At 44.4% G+C, this 20,938-nt stretch overlaps 1 protein-coding gene across 2 annotated transcripts in view; it reads right to left on the bottom strand.

Annotated features, from left to right (window-relative positions):
* hacd1 (3-hydroxyacyl-CoA dehydratase 1) overlaps positions 1-20,938 on the bottom strand; it is a 62,187-nt gene that overhangs the window by 21,120 nt on the left and 20,129 nt on the right. For both annotated transcript variants that reach the window (XM_070881363.1, XM_070881364.1), the window contains exons 2-5: positions 16,897-17,014; positions 16,760-16,778; positions 16,592-16,680; positions 10,930-11,051 (exon numbers count right to left, since the gene is read on the bottom strand). In XM_070881363.1, the coding sequence (XP_070737464.1) occupies positions 10,930-11,051; positions 16,592-16,680; positions 16,760-16,778; positions 16,897-17,014 (348 nt within the window). The remainder of the gene's footprint in view (positions 1-10,929; positions 11,052-16,591; positions 16,681-16,759; positions 16,779-16,896; positions 17,015-20,938) is intronic.

The raw sequence follows: 20,938 nt of genomic DNA on the forward strand, positions 1-20,938 counted from the left end.
TTGTTCTGGCCTTGTTACATTTAGTTCATTTAATCACCAGCTTCACCATGTACATAAATGTATGACCCGTGTACTTTAAGTTGGTTTTGCTTCCATTTTTCCTCATGCTTCAAAAAACTGCTTACTTTGGCACGATCCAGACATGCATAATTCACACACTTGATTAGGAATTTCTCGCTCATCTCTTACTCTCTTTGTGAAAAAGAAAATTGTTGACATCAGCAGAATGCAAAATTGCTGACCTTAAAATTGGGAGAACAATGAAAGAGTGAAACAAAGATGAAGAGAGAACATGGATGAAGGGTTAAGGTATGGAGAAAGAAAGGTAGGATACGAGATAAGGCAGAAAGTTGGGGAGAGGAGTGGAAGGGGACACAAAAGGTGAACAATGTGATGGGAGAGTAACAAGAAATAGTGTGTGTTTGTTTCATCTGTTTCTGTAAGAACTTTCACAGACATATTATTCTATATGTACATCTATCTATAAAATAAGAGTTTATTGTTCTATTTATAGACATGCAATATTGCTAATATATAACATTATTCTACTGTATGTATACATACAATAGGATAAAATGTTATACAGTATATAAATAAAATCTGGAATGTAGTTTATCATTTTAATAGGCATTATATACATGTATGCATTACATGAGTTAATGCTTCTATCATTATAAACAGCCTATCATCGGACACACGGTGAGCAATGCCACAGGCTATCATATCATATCATTATTTCATACTCTGAACTAATTTGGCAGATTTACCATTTGAAATCCAGTATTAGCTAACTGCCTTCATTCATCCCGGGGTAGGAGGAGAAATAATCATTTACAGTGATTCTCTGGCCAACAGGCTGCTTTAAAAATATTCTATACAACATTACTTTACACTGGTATTCTTGCAAAAACTTGAATAATCTGATGAAACTGCCAACCAAGAAAACCCCCTATTCTCATTTGTCCTAATAAAATCAAACTTCAACTGATCCATATTTCTGGTTCCAAATAATGCCAGTCCCTTATGATTCAAGATCTTGGCATAAATTGTATGGATTATGGACAAAAACTCTATTCAATATTATCACTGGATAAATAAAGCAGGGTAGCTGTTGAGCAAAAACTGCATAATCCGTCTTCAACTGACTGAACAGTTATTTAAGCAATTGTAAGAACAATTCCCACAATTATTAAGAAATGCACAAATTAGTTCATTTCATAAATTTTAGCTGCATCTGCACACAGATCCAAACTTTTCTTTAGTAACTCAAAATAAAGTGATGAATCTCCTTACTGTTGAAATGGTTTATGTTATATATGTAAACCTGTAAATAGCTTGTTTAACCACTAGAGGGCTCATTCCCTGGAGTACCAAGAGATCCCACAATCCCTTGGAAGCACCTGTACATAAGGAGGCCTCACAGTCTGGAGAGGCACTCTGGAGACCTGTAATAAAAAACTACGGTCACACTTTACTTTGAGGTCACAGTATCTGGCCAGGCTCTTCATTCAATACATAACAACTGACGACGAGATAAGATGACGAACCCCACCGCAACGATGCAGAAAACAGTGGGCATCCTGGAGAAATTTTTGGAGGGAGATGATTGGGAAACTTTCGTGGAGCGATTCGACCAATACTTCGTGGCCAACGAGCTGGAAGGAGACGCGAATGCTGCCAAACGAAGGGCGATTCTCCTCACCGTTTGCGGGGCACCAATGTATGGCCTCATGAAAAATCTGCTTGCTCCAGCGAAACCCACAGAGAAGTCGTATGCTGATTTGTGCACACTGGTCCAGGAGTATCTAAACCCAAAGGAAAGCGTTCTGATGACGAAGTACCGGTTCTACACGTACAAGAGATCTGAAGGACAGGAAGTGGTGAGCTACGTCACCGAACTGAGACGCCCTTGCAGGACATTGCGAATTTGAAGGACACTTGGAGCACATGCTCAGGGACCTTTTTGTACTTGGCATTGGCCATGAAGTAATACTTCACAAACTTTTGACTGTGGAGACCCCAACCTTAAGCAAAGCCATAGCGATAGCACAGGCATTCATCACCACCAGTGACAATACCAAACAAATTTCTCAGCACAACAGTGCTGCTACAAGTACTGTGAACAAAGTAACGTGTTTTCGAATCAGAATGTACAGGGCAGGCCTCACATGCCTGCAGCTGCATGTCCGCAGATGTCTCAGAGTCCACCATCAAGGGTGGTGAATGCAAGGCTACTAACACCTTGTTGGCGCTGCAGAGGTGATCATCGTTTCCATTCATGCCACTTCAAAGGATATGTTTGCAAGGGCCATGGAACAATGGGACATCTCCAATGTATGCAAGCTGCAAACCCTGCTAATCCTGCAAACCACCATGTTTCAGAGGAGGACAGATCCACAGTGGATCACGATGAACCAGAGCCTCAGACTGAGGAGGCAGAGGTATATGGGGTGCACACGTTTACCACAAAGTGTCCCCCGCTAATGCTGAAGGTTGAATTAAATGGACTCCTGGTGTCAATGGAGCTGGACACGGGCGCAAGCCAGTCCATGATGACCCAAAAGATTTTCGATAAATTGCGGTGTAGCAAGGCCTCAAGGCCAGTCCTGACTCCCATTCGCACTAAACTGAGAACCTACACAAAGGAACTGATTTCCGTAATCGGCAGCGTAAAGGTCTCCTACGATGGAGTGGTCCACAAGCTACCACTCTGGGTGATACTGGGCGATGGCCCCATGCTGCTCAGCAGGAGCTGGCTGGGGAAGATACGCTGGAACTGGGACGACGTCCGAGCGCTCTCATCCGTCAATAATACTTCATGTGCCCAGGTCTTAAACAAGTTCCCCTCGCTGTTTGAACCTGGCATCGGAAGTTCCAATGAGCAAAAGTGCCGATCCACCTGATTCTGGGGGCACGACCCATCCATCACAAGGCGAGAGCGGTACCATACATGATGAGAGAGAGGGTGGAGATCGAGCTGGACCGGCTGCAACGAGAGGGCATCATTTCGCCAATCGAATTCAAAGAGTGGGCCAGTCCGATTGTTCCAGTCCTCAAGGGAGTCGGCACCGTCAGAATCTGTGGTGATTACAAAGTAACTATCATTTCTCCCTGCAGGATCAATACCCACGGCCAAAGGCAGACGACCTATATGCGACGCTGGCAGGAGGAAAAACGTTCACGAAGCTGGACTTGACCTCGGCGTACATGACACAGGAGCTGGAGGAATCATCGAAGGGCCTCACCTGCATCAACACGCACAAAGGTCTCTTCATTTACAACAGATGCCCGTTTGGGATTCGATCAGCGACAGCGATATTCCAGAGAAACATGGAAAGTTTACTGAAGTCGGTCCCGCGCACCGTGGTCTTCTAGGACGACATCTTGGTTACAGGTCGGGACACCGTCGAGCTTCTGCAGAACCTGGAGGAGATTCTTATTCGGCTCAATTGCATGGGGCTTAGGTTAAAACGCAATCAAAGTGCGTTTCCCTGGCGCCTGAAGTGGAGTTCCTGGGGAGAAGAATCGCAGCGGACGGCATCAGGCCCACCGATTCAAAGACAGAGACAATCGAGAGCGCACTGAGACCACAGAATGTAACGGAGCTGCGGTCGTTACTGGGACTCCTGAACGACTTTGTTAACTTCTTACCGGGTCTTAGCACATTGTTAGAACCACAACATGCTTTACTGCGTAAGGGAGACGAATGGGTCGGGGGTAAAAGCCAAGAAAATGCCTTTGTAAAAGCTAGAAAACTATTATGTTCAAACAAATTGCTTGTGCTGTATGATCCATGTAAGCGTTTGGTACTAGCATGTGATGCACCATCAGACGGCGTCGGGTGTGTATTGCAACAAGCTAACGAATCTGGGAAATTGCAACTGGTTGCTTATGCATCCAGAAGTCTGTCTAAGGCTGAGAGGGACTACAGCATTATAGAAAAAGCAGCGTTAGCGTGTGTTTATGGGGTAAAGAAAATGCACCAATCTCTGTTTGGGCTCAAATTTGAATTGGAAACCGATCATAAGCCACTGATATCCCTTTTTTCTCAAAGTAAGGGGATAAATATGAATGCATCAGCCCGCATCCAGAGATGGGTACTCACGTTGTCTGCATACAACTATGCCATCTGCCACAAGCCAGGCACAGAAAACTGTGCCGATGCTCTCAGTAGGCTGCCATTGCCCACCACAGGGGTGGAGATGGCACAGCACACAGATTTAGTCATGGTAATGGAAGCATTCGAGAGTGAGCCATCACCTGTTACCACCTGACAGATTAGGAGCTGGACGAGCCAGGATCCCTTACTGTCCTTAGTGAAAAACTGTGTGCTCCACGGGAGTTGGACCAGTGTCCCGTTAGAAATGCAGGAAGAAATAAAGCTGTACCAGTGGCGCAGAGATGAAATGTCTATACAGGCAGACGGCCTTCTGTGGGCTAATCGGGTAGTCGTACCCAAAAAGGGCAGGAACACTTTCATTAGTGACCTCCACAGTACCCACCCAGGCACTGTAATGATGAAAACGATAGCCAGATCCCACGTGTGGTGGCCCAGTATCGATGCAGACTTCGAGTCCTGCATGCACAAATGTAATGCATGTTCACAGTTAAGCAAGGCACCCAGGGAGGCGCCACTAAGTTTATGGTATTGGCCCTCCACACCGTGGTCGAGGGTCCATGTCAACTATGCAGGCCCGTTCTTGGGAAAAATGTTCCTAGTGGTTGTAGATGCGTACTCCAAATGGATTGAATGTGAGATAATATCGGCAAGCACGTCCGCTGCCACCACTGAAAGCCTGCGGGCCATGTTTGCCACGCACGGCTTGCCTGATGTCCTTGTGAGTGACAATGGGCTGTGCTTCACCAGTGTCGAGATCAAAGAGTTCATGATCCATAATGGGATCAAACATGTCACATCTGCCCCGTTTAAACCAGCATCCAATGGTCAGGCAGAGAGAACAGTGCAAACAATCAAGCAGAGCTTGAAGAGGGTAACTGAAGGCTCACTGCAGACTCGCCTATCCCGAGTCTTGCTTAGTTACTGGACAAGACCCCACTCGCTCACTGGGATTCCCCCCGCTCATGAAAAGGGCACTTAAGACAAGGCTCTCGTTAGTCCACCCAGATCTACACGAACAGGTAGAGAGCAGGCGGCTTCAACAAAGTATATATCATGATTGCGCAAATGTGTCACGCGTGTCATGTATCTTACATTATTATATGTAACTGTATCCTAACATGTTATACATGACTGTAATAAGATATGACCTGTAACCACCAGCACACCTTACCACCAGGGGTGCACTTGCAAGAGACAGGTATATAAGGACAGGTCTCAGGCAAGTGCAGCATTCCAGAGCTGTGAAATAAAGGTGCAGGTCCAGAGTGGCCTTGACTTCACTACATGCCTCGTGTGAATCTGTACTGAGGGGACAGGACTTTACAGTGGCGACGAGTTACGGGATTACAGAATCCACAGAATGGCGAACAACGGATCAGATGAAAAGTACAATGCGGGAGACAATTGGGAGGACTTTATAGAAAGGCTCCAGCAAAGCTTTGTAACCAAAGACTGGTTAGGTGACGATAAGGCAGACAAGAGAAGAGCCCATCTCTTGACCAGCTGTGGCTCTAAAACATATGCTTCAATGAAGGATCTGTTGGCACCCGAGAAACCAGCAAGCAAGTAATTTGAAGAATTGAGCACACTGGTAAGAGACCACCTGAAGCCAGCGAGCAGCCTACACATGGCCAGACACAGGTTCTACAACTACAGACGCTGCGTGGACCAGAGCATACCCGACTTCGTGGCGGAACTTCGGAGGTTGGCTAGTTTATGTGAGTTCTCCGATGAACTGAGGAGAGAAATGCTGAGAGACTTTTTTATTGAAGGAATAGGCCACGCAGGCATATTCCGAAAGCTCATAGAGACAAAGAACCTAACCTTAGAGGCAGCAGCACCGGTTGCACAGACATTCTTGGTAGGGGAAGAAGAAACGAGGTTGATTTACAATGCAGGTACAACAACTAATGAAATATCAGAAGAAGAAGTTCACAGCACTAAACAAGCTGCTACCCCCACACACAGACAAAACCGGGAGAACAGGCTATTGACAGCAGGCAGAAGCCATCAAGGGCCACAGGATCGGCCGTTCATACCTCATCAACCCACAATGCGAGCAATCAACTACAAACTGAGAGAAGCTCAAGAGAGATCAGCCAGACACAGCTCATTATTTGGGAACACTTTGAACAATGGAACAGGTCTGTGCTGGAGGTGTGGGGGTGGGCACTCGTCAAGGGAATGTCGATTTCAGCAGGCTGTTTGCAGAAATTGTGAATATACAGGGCATTTGGCCCGCATGTGCAAAAAAATGGCAGCTCAGCTGGTATACGAATCGGATGGGTCGGAAAGCGGACGAGAAGATGGTGGGGACAGTACCCGGGACGTCGGTGTACAGCGGGTCAACACGATCAATGGCCACCGCTCCTACAACAGGACGCCTCCTATAATGAGAGGGTCCTACTCAATGGGATATCTGTCAACATGGAGCTGGATACGGGAGCGAGTCAATCTCTCACGGGCGCTCAACAATTTGAACAACTGTGGCCGCATAAAAGAGACAGACCAAAAATCACAAGGGTCGACACCAAACTAAGGACCTATACCAAAGAAATCGTACCAGTCCTCGGTAGCGCCATGCTCTCTGTCACACACAAAGGGACAGTGAACCGACTTCCCCTGTGAATTGTCCCCGGAGACCCCCCAGCACTGCTGGGGAGAAGCTGGCTGGAAAAACTAAACTGGAAATGGGATGATGTTCATGCCATGTCATTAGAGGAACGGACTTCCTGCTCAACAGTTATAAAGCGATTTGAACATCTCTTTCAGCCAGGTGTGGGCACTTTCAAAGGGGCCAAAGTCAAAATCTACATCACACAGGATGCTAGACCGGTCCATCACAAGGCTAGAGCTGTACCCTATGTGATGAGGGAAAAGATTGAACACGAACGAGACAGGCTTCTGCGGGAAGGCATTATATCACCTGTGGAATTTAGCGACTGGGCAAGTCCCATCGTCCCAGTCATGAAGCCTGATGGATCCGTACGAATCTGTGGGGACTACAAATCTACCATAAACAGAATCTCCCTACAGGACCAGTACCCGCTGCCCAGAGCGGTGGACTTATTTGCCACATTGGCTGGAGGTAAACTTTTCTCAAAATTAGACCTCACATCTGCGTATATGACACAAGAATTGACCGAGGAATCCAAGATACTCACCACCATCAACACACATCGAGGCCTTTTCATGCACAATCAATGCCCATTCGGCATCAGATCAGCAGCTGCCATATTCCAGCGCAACATGGAGAGTCTGCTCAAGTCCATCCCGGGGACGGTTGTATTTCAAGACGACATACTTATCACGGGCAGGGACACCGACTCCCATCTCCATAATTTGGAGGAAGAACTAAAGCGGTTGGATCAGGTAGGCATACGAGTCAAGAAATCCAAGTGCCTGTTTCTCGCACCCGAGGTTGAATATTTGGGCAGAAGGATTGCCGCTGATGGAATCCGCCCAACAGAGTCCAAAACAGAAGCAATTCGCCTGGCACCCAGGTCCCGGAATGTCTCAGAACTGCGCGCCTTTCTCGGGCTACTCAATTACTTTGGGAACTTTATGCAGAACTTAAGCATGCTGCTGGAGCCTCTCCACGTGCTACTCAGGAAGGGGTGCGATTGGTTTTGGGGGGAAGCCCAGGAATGCGCCTTCAATAAGGCACACAATCTTCTGCGTTCCAACAGTGTTGATCCAGGTAAAAAACTAGTTCTCACATGCGATGCGTCAGCGTATGGGATCGGGTGCGTTTTGCAACATGTCAATAGTGCGGGAAAATTACAACCCATAGCTTATGCCTCCGGGTCACTTTTGCGGGCGGAGCGCGGGTACGGAATGGTAGAGAAGGAGGCGCTCGCGTGCGTGTACGGTGTCAAAAAGATGCACCAATACCTTTTCGGGGCCAAGTTCACGTTAGAAACCGACCACAAGCCCCTCACGTCCTTACTATCCGAGAGCAAGGCAATAAATGCCAACGCCTCAGCGCGAATTCAACGGTGGGCACTCATGCTGGAGTCCTACGACTATACTATAAGGCACAGACCAGGCACAGACAATTGTGCCGACGTGCTCAGCAGGCTACCCCTGGCGACCATGGAAGGGTCTGACGAACAGGGCTCTGAGATAGTCATGGCAATCAATGCCTTTGAGTCCACAGGTTTGCCCATGACGGCTCGCCAAATCAGAGCCTGTACGGCCAGCCACCCCATGTTATCCTTAGTAAAAAGATGTGTCCTAACCGATGACTGGACAGAGGCTCGCGATGCCTGCCCGAGGAACTAAAACCCTTTCACAGGCACATGCATGAGCTGTCCCTACAAGCAGACTGCCTGATGTGGGGCAGCCGAGTAGTCATGCCTCTGCTAGGCAGAGAGACATTTGTCCGGGAGCTCCACCGCGAGCACCCGGGGATCATTCTCATGAAGGCCATAGCCAGATCCCACGTCTGGTGGCCTGGTATTGACGCAGACTTGGAGCTCTGCGTCCGAAGGTGCACCATTTTTGCCCAACTCAGCAATGCCCCCAGAGAGGCTCCACTGAGCCCCTGGCCTACCAAACAGTGGTCGCAGGTGCACGTAGACTATGCGGGCCCATTCATGGGCAAAATGTTCCTCGTAGTTGTAGATGCATTTTCAAAGTGGATCGAATGCACCATTTTAAACTCGAGCACAACCTCCACCACTGTGGAGAGCCTCGCAACCATGTTTGCAACGCACGGAATCCCTGACATATTGGTCAGTGACAATGGTCCGTGCTTCACCAGCACACAATTCCAAGACTTTATAATTGACCACGGCATAAATCACGTCAAGACGGCACCGTTCAAGCCGGCCTCCAACGGCTAGGCGGAGAGAGCAGTGCAAATCATTAAACAAGGCATGCTTAAAATCCAAGGTCCCACGCTGCAGGGTCGCCTGTCACGACTGCTGCTGGCATACAGATCTCGTCCACACTCACTGACTGGGATCCCCCCCCGCGCAACTGTTGATGAAAAGGACTTTAAAAACAAGGCTCTCATATAATCCTCCCAGACATGCACAAAATCGTTGAGGCAAAGCGCCGTAAGCTGACTGAGTACCATGACAGAAATTCGAGGGGGAGATGGAATGAGATAGGGGACAAAGTGTTTGTACTAAACTATGGCAGGGGTCCCAAATGGCTTGCAGGGACAGTAACGGGCAAGGAAGGAAACAGGCTATTGGTAGTACAAATGGACAATGGCAAAACCTGCCGGAGGCATGTCGACCAAGTCAAAAGCAGATTTGCCAACAACACTGCGGAACCAGAGGCAGACTACAATGTGGAACTCGCACCACATCTGGTGGACAGACAGAGGGAACAACCTGAGGAAAGGGCAATTCCAACAGACAGCCCAGGTGAGTCAACAACAATCACACCAATCGAAACAGACAGCCCAGGCGAGATACCAGCAACCACACCCAAAGAAAAACAGACACCACGCAAACAACTGAACCACAACTCAGACGCTCCACGCGAGTGTGCAGACCACCTGAGAGACTGAACCTATAAAGACAATAAGACCTTGGGGGAGGGTGATGTCATGTATCTTACATTATTATATATAACTGTATCCTAACATGCGATACATGACTGTATTAAGATATGACCTGTAACCACCAGCATACCTTAATACCAGGGGTGCACTTGCAAGAGACAGGTATATAAGAGCAGGTCTCAGGCAAGTGCAGCTTTTCAGAGCTGTGAAATAAAGGTGCAGGTCCAGAGTGACCTTGACTTCACTACATGCCTCGTGTGAATCTGTACTGAGGGGACAGGAATTTACAACGCGAAATTGAGATTAATGATCCTGTATTTGTGTTGAACTATGGAAAAGGTCCCAAGTGGCTTCCCGGCACTGGGCACTGTCATGGCCAAAGAGGGGAGTAGGGTGTTTCTGGTCAAACTTTCGAATGGACTCACCTACAGGAAATACTTGGACCAAACCAAACTCAGATTCATGGACTATCCAGAGCAACCCACAATAGACTCTACATTATTTGGCCCTCCGACCCAGCGGTTGACCACGAAGCAGAACCCATCATCCACAGCAGCCCAGCAGGACTCACCACGCCAGGCAGCCCAGCAAGGCCAGCTGCACAGCAGCCCAGCAAGGGCCCAACAAACGATTCACCAAAACCAGCATTTGCCCCAGATCGACCCACATTGTAAATAGTTACACTATTGACTTTGGGGGGCTGAGGACGGGGAGGGGAGGAGAAGTGTTGTTATATCTTTAAGCCTGTAAATATCTTGTTTAACCACCAGAGGGCTCATCCCCCTGGAGTACCAAGGGATCCCACAATCCCTTGGGAGCACCTGTACATAAGGAGACCTCACAGGCTGGAGAGGCACTCTGGAGACCTGTAATAAAGGACAATGGTCACACTTTACTTTGAGCTCACAGTATCTGGCCAGGCTCTTTATTCAATACATAACAGTTTAGGAGTCTCAAAACACTACGTCAGGTATATCAGGACTGTAAAGACATTTGGCCCCCTCAGTCAACTCAATCATCGTAAAGAAGCCTTATGTAATAGCAATTTCAGAAAAGTATTCCTTGATGAAATCTCTTAAATAAAGACAACCTAATACTTAATATGAAAACAAATAGGTGAAGATTATGCAATATTATCTCACCTCCTGACTCATACAGCAATTAGCTGCTTCCTTCCATCTCGCTACAGCTTGGGCTCCATTAATAACTGCAGCACCCAGTGTTAGCACAGCATGCAAAACATCACCACATGCAGATCATAAAGCAGTTGCATATCATCACATTCTCCCACCTGGCCCATTTAATGAAGTAAGGCAAATGGTTGAGCAGATTGAATGTGTAAAAGGAATATCGGGTAATCTCTGTCACTGCCCACGTGACCAGGAAAAGAACGACGCTCTCCTCATTCTGTATCTGGAGATTGTTTCATGAAAAAAAGTACAAGTTCAGCAAAAAAGTTTCAAGTACTAGATTCAGAAGTACATTTGATTCTTCCTTCCTACAGTGTATACTATGTTCAGTAGAAATACCCAAACACATATATTTTGCAATTTGACAAATTACAATAACATTTAATATCAATTATGCTCATGACCGTTTTCATGAATACTACAACAACAAACGTGTTGTTATCTAGCGCCTTTAACGTAGTAAAACATCCCAAGGCGCTTCACAGGAGTATTATGAGACAAAAGATTTGAAAACAAGGATGCGAATTTTGAAATCGAGGCATTACTTAGCTGGGAGCCAATGTAGGTCAGCGAACACAGGAGTGATGGGTGAGCGGGACTTGGTGCGAGTTAGGACACGGGCGGCCGAGTTTTGGATCACCTCAGTTTATATAGGTTAGAGTATGGGAGGCCAGCCAGGACTGTGTTGAAATAGTCAAGTCTAGCGGTAACAAAGGCATGAATGAGGGTTTCAGCAGCGGATGAGCTAAGGCAAGGGCGGAGGCAGCGATGTTACGGAGGTCTTAGTTATAAGAACATAAGAAATAGGAGCAGGAGTAGGCCTTTGGCCCCTCGAGCCTGCTCTGTCATTCGATAAGATCATGCCTGATCTGATCATGGACTCGGCTCCACTACCTTGCCCGCTCCCCTTATCGCTCAAAAATCTGTCTATCTCCACCTTAAATATATTCAATGACCCATTCAATAGCTCTCTGGGGCAGAGAATTCCATAGATTTATAACCCTCAGCGAAGAAATTCCTCTTCATCTCAGTTTTAAATGGGCGACCCCTTATTCTGAGACTGTGTACCCTAGTTTTAGTTTCCCCTATGAGTGGAAATATCCTCTCTGCATCCACCTTGTTGAGTCCCCTCATGATCTTATATGTTTCAATAAGATCACCTCTCATTCTTCTGAACTCCAATGTGAATAGGCCCAATCTACTCAACCTATCTTCATAAGTCAAACTCAACTCCGGAATCAACCTAGTGAACCTTCAATGAATAGCCTCCAATGCAAGTATATTCTTCCTTAAATACGGAGACCAAAACTGTACGCAGTACTCGCATTTCAGGGTCAAATATGACACCCAGGCTTTGAACAGTGTGGTTTAGCCTCAGACAGATGTTGGAGAGGGATGGAGTCAGTGGCTAGGGATTGAGTTTGTGGCAGGAACCGACCAAAAACAATAGCCTTGATCTTGCCAATATTTAATTGGAGAAAATTTCTGCTCATCCAGAACTGACTGTTGGAGAAGCAGTCAGACAATTTAGAGACCGTGGAGGGGTCGAGAAAAGTGGTATTGAGGTAGAGCTGGGCGTCATCAGCATACATGTGGAAATTGATGCTGTGTTTTCGGATGATGTCGCCAAGGGGCAACATGTAGATGAGAGGGGGCCAAGGATAGATCTTTGGGGGACACCAGAGGTAACGATGCGGGGGCGGGAAGAGAAGTTGTTATAGGTGATTCTTTGGCTACGATTAGATAGATAAGAGTAGAACCAGGCGAGTGCAGTCCTACCCAGCTGGGCAATGGTGGAGAGGCGTTGAAGGATGGAGTGGTCAAATGTGTTAAAGGCTGCAGACAATTCAAGAAGGACGAGGAGGGATAGTTTGCCTTTATCACAGTCACAAACTATGTCATTTGTGACTTTGTTGAGAGCCATTTCGGTACTGTGGCAGGGGTGGAAACCTGATTGGAGGGATTCAAACATGGAGTTGCGGGAAAGATGGGCACGGATTTGGGAGGCGACGACACATTCAAGGACTGTCAAGTATTGATCCATGGAAGTATCAAGGGCTGTTGAATCAGTTATAGGCAAAATCAACAAATTTGTATGGCAGAATTCAGGTTTATTATAAGCTAAAAATACAAAAGCCAATTGGTAAAATGAGTGGATATTTTTGCAAGTTGTTACACATATGTGTGCCAATCTCAACTGCTGCAATAAGCCTTACTGGAAGCTACGTCCAGTGTATATGCACAGGTTCCAATACTTTGTACATGTAGGTCTTGTATCTGTGCTTTTAAACTGGACAAGTGTGGCATGCAAGTAATGCTTATAGTTTACCTATATTGGGCTCAATTTTCCCCAATCCCTTTTTTCAGCACACTCACCCAAGAAGCGCTGGCTTTGTGCACTGGAAACGTCGGCGAAAAAATGTGCCCCCATCCTGGCCGCTTTGTCGAGTGTCCCAGGTCCTGGTGCAGCGTATATAGTGGCATGGGGGGCAGAGCTAAGCCATTGTTGGCAGCTGTCCGCATGCGTAGTGGAGTCTGCTCCTCAACCTCCCAGCGCGTCCTGCAGGCTGTGAGTAGGACCCGACGCTCGCTGCCCCTATCCCTGGTCGAATGGTCTCCCGCACCGGCCTGGGCGGGCCCGCTGTGAATCTCTCTCTACCCCGCCCCTCCTTCACCAATGCCACTGTGAATCTCTCTCTCTCCCCCCCCCGCCCCTTTCAGCAATGCCATGTTCAGCCTCTCCCTCCCTCCCTTCTCCATTCATAGATACCACGTTCAGCCTAGCCTCCCGGTGTGCGTCTTGCCTCCCCTATCCCAGGTCGAATGGCCTCCCGCTGCTGAGTTTAGTTGAAGGTGGGATTTACTTCAGTTATTTATTTGTTAATTGAATTATTTACTTCAGTTCTTTATTGTTTATTGTATGCTTATTACTTTTTGTGCTGTGTTTAGTGCTTTGTAAGTCTTGGTGCTTTAAATGTACTAACCTGCGTTGATTTTTTCACTGCCCGCAAGGTTTTTCAGAACTGGCCACATTGCTGACCTAAGTCGATTTGGAGTAAGTTTTAGATGGCCAAAGTGGCATAAATGGCCAAAACTGGCATAAGTGGCTGGGAACGCCCCCTTTTGAAAAAAAAAACTCAACAAAAAAAATCGTACCTAACTGAGTTACTCTGGAGCAAGTTTATTGGGGAAAGTGTCGTTTTTTTAAAACTTACGCCAGAAAAACCAACTTACTCCAAAAAACATTGGAGCAAGTCATGGTCAAAATTGAGCCCATTGAGGTTCATTGCAGATTCTGAAAAGGTTACAAAATCCTGCTGTGCATCATCAGGCCAGCCATTTGTTGAATGCATGTTGAAATATAGTGACAGTAATTGTCTTTCTATAAAGTGATGTAATGCTCAGTTCCCTGGAATAAATTCTTAATTCCTAACTGCAAATTTACAAGCTGCAGAAATATTTTAATAGATGATTTCTGGCACTGCTGTTTGATTGTTACATTAATCACTCAATGCCACATCTCATCCTTTTATCGATTCAGGCAGGAAACTGGTTCACAAGCTTCTGTGTTATGCAAGAGCAGAGCAAGCTCATACTCTCGCCAAGCACCCACTGTTGAAATCTCTATGCAGCTGAGATCAGGAACTCAACACACTCATTTACAGGGGGCTTGTGTTCGAACATTTCACTGAACAATATATCACTAATCCAACATACTCCACATTTGCAATTAATTCAGTCAGATTTAATCAGAATTTACTTCAACCCTTTGCTTTCATTTTTCTATTTTCTCCAAAAGGAAACATAAATTTTCTTTGCAAAATTCAAGGAATGGTCAAAAACGATAGTACTCAGCTTACTAGTGATAGTGAAATAACACAAAAGTAGTGAAAGAAATAGCACCAAAGCTTATTCATCACATTTTTTATGTGAATCAAGTCATCTTCTATATTACTAACATGCATTAAACTCCTATTTTATTAAAGTACAGGTCAGCTTGCTCAATTGGTAAAACTATTACCACCGATTTAAAACTGACATTTCAATGCAGAAAATAAAGAAATACTGCATTGTCGCATGTGCCTCCTTTCAGATGGCAGGTTGAACCATGGCCCTATCTGTGTGTTTAGGTGGATATAAACGATCCCATGAACTATTCAAAGAGGAGCAGGGGAAATCCTCCGGTGTCCAAGCCAAGCTCTCTCCTTCAATCAACACCATTAAAAAAATTAATTAATTTGGCATTCTGGGCTTGTTTTATGAACACTTATTGCAACATTCTTTCAAAAATATATTCCTGTGAGGGGGGGCATCACTGGCAAGGCCAGCATTTATTGCCCATCCCTAATTGCCCTGGAGAAGGTGGTGGTGAGCCGCCTTCTTGAACCGCTACAGTCCATGTGGTGAAGATACTCCCACAGTACTGTTAGAGAGGGAGTTCCAGGATATTGATCCAGCGAAGATGAAGGAACGGCGATATATTTCCAAGTCAGCATGGTGTGCGACTTGGAGGGTTACTTGGAGTTGATGGCATTCCCACGCACCTGCTTCCCTTGTCCTTTTAGGTGGTAGAGGTCGCGGGTTTGGGAGGTGGTGCTGAAGAAACCTTGGCAAGTTGCTGCAGTGCATCTTGTAGATGGTACAGACTGTAGCCATGGTGTGCCAGTGGTGGAGGGAGTGAATGTTTAAGGTGATGGATGGGGTGCCAATCAAGCAGGCTGCTTTGCCTGGATGGTATCGAGCTTCTTGAGTGTTATTAAATTAATCCAGGCAAATAATAACAGTAAGTTCACTTCAAAAGTAATCCATTAGCTGTAATGCATTTGGGATGTCCTGAGGACGCAATGAAAAGGCACGTTCTTTCTTTTATAACTGACCATTAAAGCCCAAGATCAGATCAGATCAGCCATGATCTTATTAAATGGCGGAGCAGGCTCAAGGGGCCAACTGGCCTACTCTTGTTCCTATTTCTTATGTTATAGTGTGTATGATGTTATGGGCAAGCTCATCTAAAATGATTCTGTTCAGCACCTCAATGAAATTTTAATTGGCAGAAACATTTGAAGTCATGCATAAATGTCTGAAACCTGCATTATTTGCCAAATATACATGAATGTACAGAGTCGATATGCCCATGCATTCCACAGTAACCTGAGGATTTGAATCACACTCAAAGTATTATTTTAACATTGAGAGTGCATTTAGTAAACGGAAAGTTGGCAACTTCCAATCACCATTTTTTATTTATTTTTTAATAAAACATTCAGGTCTCTTAACTCTCATCACTATTTGTAAGCTTAAGCAGCAGGTAATGCAAATTGTACAGATAGTGGCAATCAGCAGCAGTGTTACCACCAGGGATACTATGATTAACCTGGTAGCTGCAATAAGAGCATGTTGACCAATGTTACAATTTGCACTCTCGCTCTCTGTCAGCAGAAGTAGGTTTATATTGCCAGGGACTGGGATTGGGAAGGGGACTGCAGGCTGGTCTGAAAAGGAAATTTGTACAAATATTATTAATCAGGCGTACAGTTTTTTTCTCTGATGAACATAAGAACACAAGAAATAGGAGCAGGATTGGGCCATTTGGTGCTTCAAGCCTGCTCCGTCATTCAATAAGATCATGGCTGATCTGATCTTGGCCTCAACTCCACTTCCCTGCCCGCTCCCCACAACAATATACAATAGCAATATTATCAGTAGCAGAGGCAAGACCAATGGGAGGCTTCAGTATTCAACAAAAAGTGGAGTTAAACCTACCGGTCTTATACTGTGGACAACAAACCACACCATGAAAATTCTGGACATGACTTGGACCCCAGTCACGAGCACCGAAGTTCGTACTATCCCTGGAAAAAAAGAACGTTACGTTGCGATTCATAAAAAATTCTATATTTAACACCTTCATCAAATCAACCAATTACTCACCAGCAGCACAGTGGATAATCTGTGGAGTATTAAAAGAAAGGAAAAATGAGATGACCATTGTAAACATAGTTAAAATTTGTATTGCATATTATATATCCAGCAATTTGCACAAACAATACTGTAATAATAACTTTTACCTCTAGCAATGCAAATGTCTGGAAAAATTTTAGTGTCTTTTGTATGTTCCTGTACAGTCCCTTGTGCGTTCTTTTCTGGTAAGAAAATCGGATCATAGCCACAGCCAGTACCAGCCACCTTGAGACAGAAAGAAGTTAAGGTAAATATAAAATATAGAGGCAAAGTGAAAATAAAAATAAAATAAATTGCAGTAATTTTATAATAAAAAAAGTTAAGTGAAAGGTGATGCACTCTGAAAAAAGTATATACCACATTGCAAACACCATAATTTTGTTGTTTTATCTTGTAATAATTTGAGTAATAAGTCACAAAATAAAAACAGAAAATGTTGAAAACATACAGCACGTTCATGGTTGATGTCAAGAAGCACTGCTTCACACGAAGAGTAGTGGAAATCTGGAACTCTCCCCATCCCCCCCAAAAAAGCTGTTGAAAATTTCAAAACTGAAATTGATAAGATTTTTGTTAGGTAAGTGTATTAAGGGATATGGAACCAAGGCGGGTAAATATAATTAAGGTACAGACCAGTCATGATCTAATTGAATGGCACGAGGAGCAGAATGGCCGACTCCTGTTCTTATTTACTTCAAAGAATTGCATAGGAAATCACTATGTGGCCATGAAAAAAAAAACAGCTCTCTATTCTTAATTATAACTGTTGTCGTTGCTCAGAATAACTGACTGCTTTTCAGAAAGCCCTATTGTAAATAGCTACTTGGCCAAAATACTTCTATTAAAGCAGCAAGCTGTTTAATGTTAACTTATACAACAACACAATCAATACAATTAGCTTCCTCTCCTCAAACAGAAAGAACTGTTAAACATTTCTTGCAGTTTATTATTAATTTAGCAATTATTCACAAGTACTGATGTCCAATATGCTATCAGATTAGTGTGATATTTAAACTGGCACCGTGAGGTGTGTTCATGCAACGGTTTCAAAGTCACCTCCTCATAACAAACTTTAATAGGAGCAAGATGATCTTTATAAATACAGACTATTTGTGTACTCACAATATTTGAAATAACACTTAAGAAATGTTTTAATTGATAAGAATACAAAAGTAACAATGGAAGTGCATCATCATAATTAAATTGAAAGTACGCTGAAAGATTGCAGGCTAAGCCATACATATTTCAAAATCTTGAAGTCTATCCTCAATCTGTCACAAATTCTGTCATTATGTACTTTTTAAAAAGTAATTTTACGCATTTTCCAATGTGCAGTGGTTTAACATAACTCTTCCCCTACCTAGTTAAATTTATAATGAAATTGAGAAACCTAATTGAAGCCACATTGTCCCCACTACACAAGATGAATATAGAAATATGTCAGGTTTAAGGTTCTATGAAACATTTTAAAATGAAAAAATATTCTTTATTTTATAAACAGGATATATTTGCTGCACAAGGGACATGTGCTGATATAATTTACACAATACAATTTAAATTTTCAGAAGAATTTACTCCGAAGAACCATTTGATGTTAAACACCATCCTTTCACCTCTGGGACCTGGGTTGAAAGCCTTCGTTTTCTCTTCCTGTTGGCTGCATGGTGTCTGTATGAAAGAATTTTGAGGACTCTTAGCCCAGTTGAAAATAAGCACAAACAGGTTTATATAAAAATAAAAGTCAGCAGAAGCTGCCAATCTCACTCAGAGAAAATAAAATTTTGGGCTCAATTTTCCCCAATGCTGTTTTTTGGCCAATTGCCAGAGTTATGCACGATTTTGCTGGCCCCAACTACTCCAAAAAAATAAGTAGACGCCATGCAGCCTGACCTGTAGCTTCGGGGAGTGGAGCCTAATGTCTGCGCCGAAAAATCGATACCCCTCCTTTCTGCTCATGCACGGAAAAAAAAAAAAGAGACATTTTTGACATGATTGCATTGGACGTGCATGCCCAGTACAGTTCCCAGTCTGCATTCGGCCATTTTTGAAGAGCCAGTTGTGTGGGAGAGCTTTAGTTCTCATTGGAAAAATCGGAGCTGCAATACAAGATGCAACGCGGCTCAAGGACCAAGAATTTCTTACAGGATAAGTGGACGCACTGGTTACTGTAATTGAGGCCAGATGGCATGAGCTGGACACCAGCAGAGATCTCATAAAAGTTTCACCAAAAGAAATGAAGAAATGCTGGAACCAACTTGCAGAAGATTACCGTGCAATGGTGACCACCCCGAGGTCTGGAGACCAGTGCAAAAAGAAACGGCAGGACCTTGGTCAAGTAGTAAGTGTAAGTAATATTTTGATTTATTCAATGCAATTGCAATTGTAAATATGACCAGCTGATATGTCCCACCCAGCAGAAAGATGCCCTCTATAAAAAGTTATATTTTCATCTTTGCAGAGGAAGGTAGCACACAACAAACAGGAAAAAACTCGAACACGAGGAAGCCCGGTAAATCTGCACCCACTGACACACTTGGAAGACAGGGTCGCTGCTTTGATGGGTCCTGCCTGGAGAAAAGCAACCACCACTGCACAAGCTGGGCCCACACTCGAGGGAGAGGGCAAGTCATGCAAATTCCACAGTCTGGCTTTGCTAAATGTTAAGTACTTTGCGGGCTAGCCATGCTTCAGTTCATGGGAATGTCTCCGTCAGCTACACTTTGATTGATACGATGTGCTATCATTCATCATGGTCCTTCAAATCAGCCTGTGCTGCCTGCGCTGTGTGAGCCTACTCATGACACCCACCCTGCCCCCTCCTCTGCTGCTAATCATTTGTTTCTCTGTTATATTTTGCAGAACTTGAAGTCAACCCTGACGATGCAGAAGATTATTGACACCCAGGTCTGAGCATGCACCATGGGCTTGCTTACATTGGCAAACACCTTTTCTTAATTCAGTGAGTTGTTTAAAAAAAGAAAATATTTATTCTACAATGGCTGACAGCAAACTGGATCAATCACCTGTGGATTATATTTTGTGCACACTCGAGCAATTATACAGAATACGAAGTTCAGGACAAACTGTCCCACATTGAATTTTAAAAAAATATGACCAATCACATTCAGCCACTCCTCTTTACTAATTAGTATCTGGCTTTAAATTGTATTGGTAAAGGACTGTGAAAAGTTACCTGCCTGCACTCTTAGCTAGGCTTGGTGTCTGGTTTCAAAAAGTGTCACAAGTAGTACTTAATTTTAATTTCAGAAAATGTCAATATTTTATCCTTAAATAATTGATGATGTTTTCCAGACAGAAAGTTTTTGATGCTCAAAGTAGATAGAACTGAACATATGGGAAACAATTATAAAAGTAAAATATGACATTATGTTTTGATCATTTTTTAAATATTTTAGTAAAGCCAATGAAATAAGCTGCATTTATCATAAACAGCCAAGTAAACCATGCAAATAAATTATAAATAAAGTAACAGCAAGTTGAAACATAATATCTTTATTTAAATAGAAATGTTAATATATTTACATTTATTAAGGAAGGCGTGGATATTGTTTTGGAAGACAGAGGATGTGGCTTTTAATCCAAACTGTTTTTTTACATTAAAAGACAATTTCTGAATATTTGGACAATCATCAGAATATCTCATTATAAAACCCTTTTGGAGGAATTCAAATCTCCTAGACAAATATATCCAGGTACAGGTTGAACCGCCCTTATCCGGAACCACCTCTTGTCCGGAACCATTCCCGGCCACCGGGTGGCGCATGCGCAGAACTTCGATATGAACAAATTGAAGTCCTTCCTCGCTGCCGACTTCCGCAATTGATGGCCTGTCTCCGCGATCCTCCGCCCTCCACACCACCCCCCCCCCCCCACCATGATCTCTCTGCCGCACTCCCAGTCCCAAGCCAGCCAGCCCCGATATCCCCTTGCTCAGTACCTGTAACATCCAATTTAACGTGACCACCCCTCGTCCGGAAAAATCCCTTATCCGGAACAGGCCAGGTCCCGAGGGTTCCGGATAAGGGAGGTTCAACCTGTATTTCTTTCGTCCTTCAGTCAACAAAACCTTAAGTATTTTTGATGCCCCATTTTTGCACAAGTATTAAATCCCCTTTACTTCAGATGCCA

The sequence above is a fragment of the Pristiophorus japonicus genome, chromosome 5 (genome assembly GCF_044704955.1).
Source record: "Pristiophorus japonicus isolate sPriJap1 chromosome 5, sPriJap1.hap1, whole genome shotgun sequence".
Taxonomy (NCBI): Eukaryota; Metazoa; Chordata; class Chondrichthyes; family Pristiophoridae; genus Pristiophorus; species Pristiophorus japonicus.